At 48.0% G+C, this 12,309-nt stretch overlaps 1 protein-coding gene across 2 annotated transcripts; it reads left to right on the forward strand.

Moving 5' to 3' along the window:
- The first annotated feature begins 8,606 nt into the window (after nucleotides 1-8,606).
- FAM241B (family with sequence similarity 241 member B) lies at nucleotides 8,607-11,490 on the forward strand. Of its 2 annotated transcripts, XM_081073526.1 has the most exons (4): nucleotides 8,607-8,673; nucleotides 9,956-10,104; nucleotides 10,808-11,035; nucleotides 11,248-11,490. In XM_081073526.1, exons 2-4 carry the CDS (start codon nucleotides 10,012-10,014, stop codon nucleotides 11,383-11,385), a joined length of 459 nt encoding a protein of 152 aa, XP_080929652.1. In that variant the 5' UTR covers nucleotides 8,607-8,673; nucleotides 9,956-10,011; the 3' UTR covers nucleotides 11,386-11,490. The 2 variants fall into 2 exon arrangements, with proteins under 2 accessions (XP_080929652.1, XP_080929653.1); XM_081073527.1 differs by lacking the exon at nucleotides 11,248-11,490 and having other exon boundaries at nucleotides 10,808-11,226.
- Nucleotides 11,491-12,309: the final 819 nt, after the last annotated feature.

The following is a 12,309-nucleotide window of genomic DNA, read 5'->3' on the forward strand; positions in this document are numbered from 1 at the left end:
GAACATTAGGAAAGAAGAAAAAAAATGAGATAGAGCAGAAATATGGCTACAAATAGTAAGGTTATCCTTCTCATGAGTTTTATAAATTTTATATTATGATCGAAACAAAAATTATAACATCATCTGATATTCAAGACAATAGTATTTAAAAGTAGGAAGGTAAAGACATCTAAATGGAAGTAAGATTTCCACATTTCACTTCAAGTTAATACCAGGATACTGTGGTAAGTCCCACATGTATATTGTAATTCCAGAAAACCACTAAGAAAAATATACAAAGTGATACACTAAAAAACACTCTAAATAAGTAAAGTTCGGAATCCTAAAACGTTCAGGTAACCTACAGGAAGGCATGAAAAGAGAAACAGAGCAAAGAGCCTTTGTAAAGTTCTTTGTAAAGTTCTGCCTGCCTGCTTAATAGAAATTTTTCTTCCCTGAGTTCATCAAATATATTGTATCATATATTTTTAAAACCTGAATTACTTAGCACAGAGTTGAGGCTCAAAAAATCTGTTGAATGAATAAACACAATTTTTAGAAATAGAGAAACAAGAGACAGAAGGAACAAATAGAAAAAAGAATTAAATGGCAGAGTAACCTAATATATCAACAATTACGCTAAATCTAAATGGTCTAAATATACTAATAAAAGGCAGATGTTGGGAGAGTGGACAATAAAGACACTACCCAACTACATGCTGTTTACAAAAAACTAACTATTCAACAATATAGGTAGGTTAAAAGCAACCTGATGGAAAGAGATATGCCATGCAAACATTAGTTTTTAAAAAGTATGAGTGGCTATATTAAGATCAGATAAAGTAGACTTTAGAGCAACAAAAATTACTCGACACAAAGATAGGTATCACTTAATGATAAAAACATCATTATCAGGAAGACATAATGATCCTAAATGTGTATACACCAAACAACAGAACCTTAAAAAAGATGAAGTAAGAATGGATAAAGCTGAAAGGAGAAACAGACCAATCCATGTTTATCGTTGACAAATCTGTGTCAACATCCCACTCTCAGGAACCGCTAGAACTACTGAACGGAAAATCACTAAGGATCTGAATCCACAGGAAAATCTCTAAACACTTAAAAATTAGCAACACACTTTTAAATAACCCATTGGTTAAAGAGGAAGTAGCAAAAGAAATAAAAATACATAGAACTGGATGAAAATGACAATGTAACATATCAAAATATGTGGGATGCAGCGAAAGCAGTGTTGAAAGTTCCAACCTCCTAATCATATGATTGGTTCCCCTGGCAACTTGCCCTAATCCTTAGGGGCTTTCTATAAATCACCACTTAACATGAACTCATGTTTTGAAAGAGGTAAGGGAGGTGCGGATGGGAGATGAGGGTAAGGGGGATCAAATATATGGAGATGGAAGGAGAACTGACTCTGGGTGGTGAACACACAATGGGATTTATAGATGATGTAATACAGAATTGTACACCTGAAACCTATGTAATTTCACTAACAATTGTCATCCCAACAAATTAAAAAAAAAAAAGAAAAGAAAGAGGTTGAAAGAGGCTTGTTATGGATAACAAAAGACACCTTTATTTCTCTTATCACTTAGGAAATTCCAAGGGTTTTAGGAGCTCTGTGTCAGAAAAAGTGTATGAAGACCAAATACATATTTCTTATTACAAATCACAGTATCACAAGTAGCTTTATTCCTCATAGCCCAAAACTGTAAACAACCCAATAATCCTTCAGGAGTGATGGTTATACCAACTGTGGAACAACACCATGGAATACTACTCAGCAAAGAAAAGGAATGGACTAGATACAACAATCTGGATGTGTCTCCAGATAAATCTCTGAGGTGAAAAAGCCAAGTCCCAAAGATTCCATATCATATGATTCGATTTAAATACTGTTCTTGAAATGATAAAATTATGGAAATGGAAACAGAATAGTGGTTCCTGAGGAACGAGGCGGTGGTATGGCTATAAAAGGGCAACATGATGGTGATGCAAATATTTGTATCTTGACTCAATGTCAGATGCTGGTATCTCACCATCTTGTACTCGAGTTCTGCAAAATGTTACCACAGGAAGAAACTGAATAAACAACATGAGGTCTCTTCGTATTACTTCTTACAAAAGCATATGAATGTACAATTATCTTAAAATATAAAGTTGAATTAAAACAAACCACAACACCTGCTTGAATTTCCTGGGGGTTATAACAAGGTAGTCATGGTAGATGGTAAAATGACTAGGTTCCTCCCATGCACCCCCTTCTACATGGGGACAGTGCTGCTCCTGCCATTAGGAGATGGGGACCTATTTTTTCATCCCCTGAAACTGGGATGAAGAGTCTGTTTCTGATACGTGTTGACCAATAAGACGCTAGCGAACGTGATACAAGCAAAAGTTTGAGAAGTGTTTGTTCATTAAGACAAGACTTGCTCTTTTTGCTGAACTTCGAACTGAGACCATGATGTGAATGGGCCTGAGCTAGTGTGCTGGAGAGTTCATGTCCAAGAGAACCAAAGCTCCCTGGCCAACTGCCTACGAACTGCTAGAGATGTGAATGAGTTAGCTTCAGAATGAAAAAATGCCCTCATGAACGGGTGGATTACTCTGAAATAAAATTTGCATGGGAAAGGAAGGCTAAATGCTTACCTCACTCCGGCATGGACTGGTTCTCAGAATAGTATCCTAGTGTGATGGGTTTGTATTGGGTTAAGGTAGCTAAGCTGGAATTGTTTCCCGTAATCCCCTTCCTTGAAGAATGCCAGGTTAGTGTGCACTGCAGTCGACATTTTGTGCAAGACTTGGAAGGCCAAGTAAAGCGGCAGCCATCTATAATTTTTTACGCACAGAAGGTCAAGGCAGGGTACCATACAGTTGATCTACATTTCTGCTTACCGGCTGGTTCATCTTGCCAGCATGGCACTTGGAGCCAGACTGCAGCTTCGCGCTCCTACCAGATGCTCCCTAGCGTCTCTAACTCTTGGGCTAAGGGTGACTTTAATTCCATGATAAAAAGGCGGAATGTCACCAACAGCATCAAAGTTTGAGGCTTGGAGTTGGTGAGACATTGATGAGGCTCCCCGCTCATCCTCATAGGTTCCAGTTTATCTTTACTCTCTCTTCTCGTGTCCATCTTCCATTCTTACCTGCCGGCCTATGGACGTCAAGCAACAGCCTCCCATCGGTGGCGTAACCAGCTCCCACCACGGAGTAAGGTCAAATCCCTGGGAGAAATCCTTTATGATAAGTACCTGCTGGTCATTCTGCCTCTCTGATTGAACTCTGACAGATATACCTAGCAACCTGCAAAGTGATCAGTGACTTAAAAAAAACACACAACATGAATTTATGGATAGGACTTCTGATCTCAGCTTCAGCATGTAAAGGGGCTTGAAAGTCATCATTCCATACTTGACAGCAAGCAAAAAGGTGAACAACCTTAAAATCAATGACTTCTCTTAGACACATCAGAGAACTGAGGTCACAGGGCAAACGCCCCCCCCGAAATCTGGAGAGACAGGTGAATAGAGAGAATCACAGTCAGAATCAGCTTACCTGGAGCAGACGCCTGGAGCCACAGACTGGTAGGTACACTTAAAGGTAATTTAAACCGATTGCTAGAGGCACAGTGTGAATTAGCTGGAGAGTGAGACACTCCTAACTGAAATATGGTTATTTAGTAATATTTATTACTAAAATACAGTTACTAAGTACAATTTAAAATATTTTTGAAGTTCTTTTTGTCCTTGTGACATATTATTGTGTTTTAAAATCACTTGAAGTAATTATCTGTGGTGAAGCTCTAACATTGACATGTAGTTACGCCTCATTTTGTTTTTTATTTTTCCATCTCTTTTTATTTAATTTTATTTTGTAATTATGTAAGACATTTAGCTGGCTCCAAAGTCGAAACCATAAAACAGGATACTTTCAGAGCAGTCTAGTTTCCAATCCCGTCTCTTCCTTCTACTTATTGGAAACCATTTTTATTAGTTTTTGGTTTATCCTTCCAGAGTTAAAAATATCAGCAAATTAATTTATTGACTTGTTTGTATTGATATTCTCCCTTTCTTAGATGAAAGACACCATACTATATGTTGTCCAGTACCTTGCTGTTTTTCACTTGGCAGTCATGTAGTTGGGTATCTACAGCCGGGTTCTGGATGAGCTGGACTTGCTAGGATGCAAACGGAAAATGGCCACATCCTTTCTCCCCACGGCACCTTCAAACTGGCTCTCCCATGTTCTCATTGCCCCCTAGGTGAAAGCTCTGGCCGTTCTCAGTGCTTTCCCAAGCACTAACAGGTAACACATGAATGGCGTCTTTTTACAAATAGTAGAACGTCCAGTCTAGTGTAATATACAAACTCCAGTTTTATTTAGGGCTTCTCCCATCCCTCATTTCAGACCTGCAGCGACTGGGACCCCTGCCATGGGACAGGTGTGGTCGTGGGAGGTAGAACCAACTTGTCTCTTCTTTCCCTTCTCCTGCTCACCTCGCTAGCTGCTGGGTTGAGCACCAGAATGGGGAGAATCAGGACATTCTCGTTTAACTACTGTCCTTGTCACCTGCTACTGGAGCTCTCTGGGTGTGGTCGTATCCAAATGCGATGGTCTCACTCTAAAAGTAGCTTCTGGGTTCTTTGGTTACTCCTATCGCTCAGGCTCTCTCAACTGCAGTTCCCTTGGCACAGGTGGGACTCCTGCTGTCCCCAGCATGCCTGCAAGCTTCAAAACCTTCCGTGGCTCCCAGAGGCCTACAAGGAAGCCTGGTCTTGGAAGTCCTTGAGTCCAGGGCTCTCTTTGGATAGCTAAGGAAAGAGCTGCTCAGAGTCCTGGCTTGTCTGTGTTTATGGATCACATTCTGACCCAAATAACACTTCGAGTATCCTGTCCCCTTACCCACCAACAGGATCTCCATCCAGCTAGGTCAACCTGCTCTGTCCTTAAACACGTAGACCTGCACCCTCTCACCTCTGTCTGCAATGCCCTTCCCTTGCCCAGAGGCCGCCCCACCTTTGTCTTATTCGAGTTTTGCAAGACATTCAACCCTCCCATCTAGAGAGCCTCCTCTTCATCTTGTGTTTCTGTTGCCTGGATGGGCTGTGCTATTGTACATTACTGTATTCTACTCTGTGCTCAGGGGCTGTGTTCCTTTTCTTTCATCACCAGGGCTCCAGGAGGGGAAGATTCACGAGTAGTGACCATGGCTGCTGATAACAGTAAACAGCCACAAGGGACTATGTGCAGAGGGCTTCACAGGAATCATCTGGTCAATTCCCATCGCAAATATAAAGGATGGGAATTATCACCCCCACTTTATAGGTTCGGAGAGACTGAGTCATTTGCACAAGGTGACACTGTTGGTGAGCTGCAGAATGAGCACTTGAGTGGAAGGTTGACTGACCTCAAGTTCAAGTCCTTCCCTGTTGGGCTGCCAGCCACTGGGGTGGCCCCTGCTCATGGTGGTAGCAGGTACCGGTGACTATCTATTATCCTAGCCAGCTCCATCTGAATGGTACACATTGGGAAACTGAGGCGTACTGGAGGTCACACAGCCTGCTGAGGTGAAGGTAGCTCTGTCCCATCCATGGGCATTTCCCCACACTGGGTCGGGGCGGGGCACTTTGCTACCCTTTCTGGTGGTTTTATTTCCTGTTCCAGTGAAGGTTCCTCTGGGAGATGCTATAGATTCTTATAGGGCTTGGGGACGGTCTCCTTCTGCCTCCCCCGCCCTCCCTCCTCTGTCAGGCCATAGGGCCCAGCACCATTGAAATTTCAATCCCAAACCTCAGCCAGGCCCTGAACATATGTTCCACCCTGAAAGGAACAATGGGGCCTCCAGGCTTAATTAAGACCCCACAAAAAGCGCTCGGCTGGGCTGGTCTCATTCTCTGCTTTTGGCTCCTTTTTTGCTCACTCCACCCCCACACTTCTGTTTCTACTCCCTCTGTGGATGGGATAAAAGGCATCTAAGACCCTCTGGCTCCCTCCATTCTCCCTGCTCTTCTTTTCTCACAGTCTGACCTCCCTCCACTCCTTGGAGCCCTGGAGTAGAAGAAGCTGCCTGGGTTCTGGTGTCAGACTGCCCGAAGCCCCCATGCCCAGCTGTGGAAACAGGCAGCTAGCGATGGCCTGCCTGGCTTCCTCTCCCTGCAGGGTTGCCCCAAGCTGGGACACCCACACTGGGACCCCCTGGCAGCCAGTGGGCTCAGCGTGCCCCAAGCTTGTAATCTGACCTGGATTTTTGGGTGGTAGCCACATTGACTCTAATGGGGAGCCCCATTTCTGAGAGCTTTGTAGCTGCACCCTTGTTCCAAAGTCCCCTGGCCTGCAAAGGCTTATTGAAGGGCCCAACCCAGTACAAGTACTCAAGGAATTTTATGTTGAGTGAATGTATGAATTTTTACTTATCTAACAAAGCGCCTGTACTGTGTACTGCAGATCTAAGTGTTAACTTCATGTTAGGAAGTATTATCATCCCTATTTTTACAGAGGAGACAACAAGGCGCAGAAGGGTTAAACAAATTGTACAAGGTCACACAGCAAGTAGGTAGCAGATCCAGAGAATTCAAATCCAAGTCGATTGGCCCCAGAGGCCATACACTTAGTCCCTACCTAGGCTGCCTCTAATGAGAGAATAGACCTATTTGACCACCACTTGGATAAACTGACTTAGTCCTCAGTTCTGCTCCTCCCTCTTCCCCCTACAGTCTAACAAATTATTATAAAGGGAACGTCCAGGAAACCAACAACCTGGTCAAGAAATCGAATATTGCCAGCACCTCATAGCCTCCCCTGCCTACTGTCTGCATGCCCTTTGCCAGGCACAATTCCTCCCTCTCCCCTAGAACTAACCACTACATTTTTGGTAGTAACGTCTTTGCTTCTTATTATACTTTACCGCCCAAGTATGCATCCCTAAACAATATAATTTAATTTTACTTTCTTTTGACCTTTATATATAAAAAAACCATGCAGTAAGATTTATTTTGCTTCTGGTTTCTTTGGTTCAATATAGTATGTTTAAGATTTCACTATGGTGTTGTATGTTGTTAGAGTTCATATTCTTTGTTTACTATGCAGCATTCTATCGTACAGCTCTACTCCAATTTATCCATTTTAGTTTGATGGACATTTGAATTGTTTTTCAGTTTCTATTATGAAAAATGCTTGTACACATGATCTTGTACATATGAATGTTCACATTTGTGTCCTGGGTCATAAAGAACGCAAATACTCACCTTTCCTAGGCAATCCTAAATGGTTTTCCAAAGTGGTTATACCAATTTACACATCTACCAGCTGTGTGTGGGAAATCCCATTGCTGCACATCATCACCAATACTTGCTGTGGTCAGACTGTTAAATTATATCTATCTGATGAGCATGTGGTAGTCTCACAATGATTTTAATTTATATCTCCCTGGTTGCTAATGATACTGAGCACTTTTTCAAGAGTTTATTGGCCTCTTGGGTTTCTTCATTTGTAATTTTCTCAATGAAATCCTTTGCCTACATTTTAATTGATTGCCTATCTTTTTATTATTTGTAGAGGCTCTTGATATAGTCTTTCTGTTCTCCTCACCCAGGGGCTAGTGGGCATCTGGGGCATAATATACTGTGTTTCCCCCCAAATAAGACTGGGTCTTATATTAATTTTTGCTCCAAAAGACGCATTAGGGCTTATGTTCAGAGGATGTCATCCTGAAAAACCATGCTAGGGCTTATTTTCTGGTTAGGTCTTATTTTCGAGGAAACATGGTATGCTCAATAAATATCTGCCTACTCTCAGGAACATGCACTGATTGATAATTATAACTAATGTTTAGCAACACTTGCTGTGTGCCAGGGACCCTCATACAGTCCTGCGAGGTAAGTGTTATGTATATGTGCATTTTGCAGATGAGGGCACGGAGCAACTGAGTAATTTGCCAGAGTCCAGAACCTGAACCCAGATCGTGGGACAGCATTCTCTCCCACTGGTGAATAGGTCCACAGGGAACATCATATGAAAATCGGGGTGGGGATTCAAAAGCATCAGGAAAGAGGCAGATGTCGATTGTTTACTCCTTTGCTAGGTGATTCCTTTTGCCAGGAGTGCCTCTCTCTATCAGCCTGACAGGCAAACTCCTCCCTACCCTCAAAGGCTGCCTCCTCCAGGAACCTGCCTTCCTTCACGCTGCAGTTACTTAGTTGCACCTGCCCTGTGCTTCATGCGTTATTTTTCTCCCTGGAGTTGGAGCTCCTTGAGGCCAGGGTTAGGGCCGACTCAAGGGGCATCCATGGAGCCGGCTCAGCAAACTTACACCGGTGGGCTGAGCCTGTGCTCACCTTTCCTCTCAGGCCAGGGGCACCCCCACGTCCTGGGTTTTCTCTGTGGGCTCCGCTTCCCTTTCCTTCCCCCTCCTCCATCCTCTCCTTCTTCCTCTGAACTTCTCTTTCTCCTCCTCATACTCTTTTCTCCCTCCTCCTTCCCTGGCCTCGGGTCCTCCCCCGCCGCCTTTCTTCCCCCTGCCCAGCCCGGTGCAGCATGCACAGGGCCGGGCAGCTGCAGCTCCCCCGGCGGCCTGCAGAGGGCGGCGCTGGGCCCGCCGGGCCGCCGCGCTGCGCGCGCTTCCTGTGAGGTCAGGTGGGAGGAAGCGGACTGCGAGCCCGGGAGCCGCGCCTGCAGGTGGGTGTCGGGCCTGGGGCGTGGGGCGGGGGGCGGGGGTGCGCATCCTCCCCTTCCTGCGCGGGCCTGGTTTCGGAGCTGGGCTCGGCGGCGCTGGCAGCGCCCCCTAAACGGAGCCCGCGTCTCCGCAGGCCCCGGGAGCATCCCCCCCGCTCCGTGGGGTCAGGTGTGCGGGGGACCGGCCGCGCCCACAGCCCACGCAGCGGGGCCGGGGTGACGAAGCACAAAGGGACTCAGGACGACCAGGACTCTCTTGGCTTCTGCAGGGGCCAGCAGGCTTCAGAGAGGGGACCAGTCTGGGGCAGGCGCTAAGCCGCCGAGAACGGGGCCCTTAACCCCTGTTGGCGTGTGTGTCGCAAGTGCCTTCGAGAAGTCACAGGAGAACTGGCTTGTCTCCTGGGAAAACGGGGCTTGTCCACAGAATCAGGAGAGGCCTGGAAGGGCCCGCGCCCCCACCTCGGCCCGTGGACGCGCTTGGGGTCTGCGCAGTGGGGCTCCCCACAGCCACAGAAGCAGCCCCCACCCCGTGTTTTGGGAAGGCCGGCCCTGCCCACCTGTTAGCAAAGGAAGGACGGTGGTACCCGAGGTGGTACCCGAGGGGACGGACCGGCGAGGGGTGTGCCCTCTGCAGCAAGGCCCCTGCTCCCCACGCAGGGGCTCCTGGCCACCAGTGTAGTCTGCTGCCAGGCAGTGGATCTGCAGTGGGCATGGATCTCCTGGGGGGGGGAGGCCCAGGGCGCCCGCAGTTACCCCTGAAGGAACAACACACTGAGCCGTGAGAAGGACACTGAGGCCTTGGGGCTCCTGGCCCTGCACTGGCCACGTGGCATCCAGAGCATGGCGGAGGGCAAGACTTCTGGCTTCACGGCCTTTCTCCGCCGCCTGTAGAGGATGGTCTCCGTCCAGCTGCCACGTCTCTGGGTGTCCGGCTGGACCTGCCTCAGAAGTGTCGGGAGACTGAGATGAGTAAGCCTCAGGAGACTTTCCTCGGTGCCTGGGCCCAGCGAGGGGTCTCTTCCCCTTGTGTCTGATGGTGGTTAACAATAAGACCTCTTTCTCTAAGGATCCTTTGGATAGTTTCCCCCATGGACTCAGGGTATGAAAGATTTTTGTCTGGCAAACAACTTGCATTGATTTTGTTTCTTTTTCTTAATCGGACACAACGCCTGCTCAGCATGGCTCACCAGTGGGAGCACCCAGAATGCAGTGTTTCCCATGGAAAGCAAGCATTTCTTTATCTCTAGTAAATCGTAGTTTGTTTTTTGTTGTTTTCTTTTTCCAGCCTTGGTGAGGTCTGAGGAAAGGTCAGCCCAGCAGGGTCCCCGGACTCCTGAGAGTATGGTGCGGATCTTGGCCAATGGGGAGATCGTGCAGGACGATGACCCCCGTGTCAGGACTGTTACCCCGCCGCACAGTAGCACCCCGCGACAGGTAGGCACCCAGCCCCCATGGAAGGGGAGTAGCTGGCTTCCGTTCTCTGTGCCACTTACTCCTTAGCTCCCAGAAGCTCTCCTGCTGGTCATCCACCTTCTCTAACCTGACGCTCTCTTTGCAGAGAGCTGGGTTGGGGTGGAGCAGGGTGTCAGTGCTTGGGGAAAACTGCAGTGGATTTATTGCCCTGTCTCCCCAGATCTCTCTCCTCTGGGCAACCTTCCTAGACTTCAAACCCAAGCGCTCTCTCCCTTAACCTGGTTAGCAAACTCCACTGGAGCCATGTCTCTTTTAAGAGTCTGGTGGATGAGAGAGAAGCTGGAGAGTAAGCAGAGGAGATGAGCCTGTGGCCACGATGTTGATTTTAAAGGAAGGAGTGAGGAGTGTTAAAAATGCCTGCCTGAGTGCTCGGCCCGATAATCCAACTGTTTTGACCCCCTCCTCTCTCCTCTGTCCTGGGCACCTTCTCCCTGGCACCACCCGGGGAAAGCCGACTGGCATTTCCTGTGCTCTGAGAGCTTGTGACTCAGTTGCTGGCTTTCCTGTGGGTGGCATCTGGGGATTGCTGAGAAAGGAGGATGTGACCCTGGGTGGCTGGGGGGGTGGGCAGGGCCCAGCCCGGAGGGTTCCCCTCTGCCTGGCACCTCACCTCCACGGAAGCTCTCTCTAGATTCATTTGTTTCTCTCTGTCTTCACCTTCCAGAGCTTTCTCAATAGGGGTCATGGTGCACCCCTGGGGGGTCCTGGCCCCCGGCAGCAACAGGGGGGGGCCAGGCTGGGTGCTGCTCAGTCCCCCTTCAATGACCTCAACCGGCAGCTGGTGAACATGGGCTTCCCCCAGTGGCATCTCGGCAACCACGCTGTGGAGCCTGTGACCTCCATCCTGCTCCTTTTCCTGCTCATGATGCTCGGCGTGCGTGGACTCCTGCTGGTGGGCCTCGTCTACCTGGTGTCCCACCTGAGTCAGCGGTGACCGCTGCGGAGGGGCAGGCGTGGGGTACTGGGAGTTGCTGGGCCTTGGTGGGAGAGCAGGCACACAGGGAGGGGATGTAGTGGTGCCTTGAGGTGTTTCAAGATAGTACTGGGCCTGCACTCAGCACCACGTCAGAGCCGGAAAGCGATTCCCTTTCCATTCTCTTCCAGTCCTTTCATGCCAAGAAGGCAGTCTCCGCTCGGTGCCGGTATGTTCTCGTGCCCCAGGAACACATGCTGACTGCCTCTGTTACTCGGGAGCAGGCCCTGGGCTTCGGGCAACTGGGAGAAGTTTCCAGACTTTTATAGCTCTGTTTTGTTTTAATGGTATATTTTTATTGGCTACCTTTTGTTTATGACAGGTGGTATTGGCATTCTATTTATTGTGGTGATGTTTTCAATAAATAAATTTAAGTGAAGATGAGTCCATATAAAGACATTCGTAATTCATGGTACAGCTACACATAGTCTGGAACACATGGCGAAGGGGGTTGGGATTCGGGAATAGGATAGGAGTGGGCATTTGACCTGAGAGGGTGGTTTCTAAGCTTTTCTCCACAGGCTCTGGGATGTGGGAGGGGGTCCAGGTAAAGCCTGGACTTGGGCCCCTTGTCTGATGCTTGGATAACTTCTGGGCCCGCTCTGAGATGCTGGACTCAAGGTTGGCCTTGCAGGAGGGGCCCTCTGGCTAGAATGGCTAATAAGCTGTGGGGTGCAGGGGTAGCCGGGGTGCAGGTCTCCTTTGCCTAGGGGCTCTGACCAGAGGCTGCTCAGCCTTTCTCAGCCACCTGTAGCCTCTGTTCTCATAGCACACGCTCCATAGAAAGCAGGGGTCCTGCTGCTGACTTATTCAGTGCATGTGGGGTGAGGGTGCCCTGCTTTTAGTGAGTAGAGGCTTTTAATTGTGGCTGGGGTCCCTGGGTCTGCATGGAGGCCCTGCCCAGGGGTGGGAGTGGCATTGGGTGGCTGAGGGCTTTGGGCTCACAGTGGGCTGAGGGTTAAAGGTCAGAGAGGCTGGGTGAACTTGAGGACTTTCCCCCCACATAGGGACCAGATCTCTCACTCTCTTAGAATCCTTTGGGGTTTGGAGGTTTGGGGGAGGAAGGCAAGATTTGGAGGTGCTTCTCAAAGGCCGGTGTTGGGGAAGCAATCATGGGATGATGTATGTGGAGAGACTGCAATTAATTCTATCCCTCCTGACAACTTACTGTGCTTCCCACAATGCACCCTCTC

This window comes from Rhinolophus hipposideros (assembly GCF_964194185.1).
Source record: "Rhinolophus hipposideros genome assembly, chromosome: 15".
NCBI lineage: Eukaryota > Metazoa > Chordata > Mammalia > Chiroptera > Rhinolophidae > Rhinolophus > Rhinolophus hipposideros.

Coding starts and splice junctions, on each gene's coding strand:
- FAM241B (XM_081073526.1), top strand. CDS start 10,012: ATGGTGCGGATCTTGGCCAATGGGGAGATCGTGCAGGACGATGACCCC. Junction 10,105..10,807: donor ACAGTAGCACCCCGCGACAG/GTAGGCACCCAG, acceptor TTCACCTTCCAG/AGCTTTCTCAATAGGGGTCA. Junction 11,036..11,247: donor GCGTGCGTGGACTCCTGCTG/GTGGGCCTCGTC, acceptor ATTCTCTTCCAG/TCCTTTCATGCCAAGAAGGC.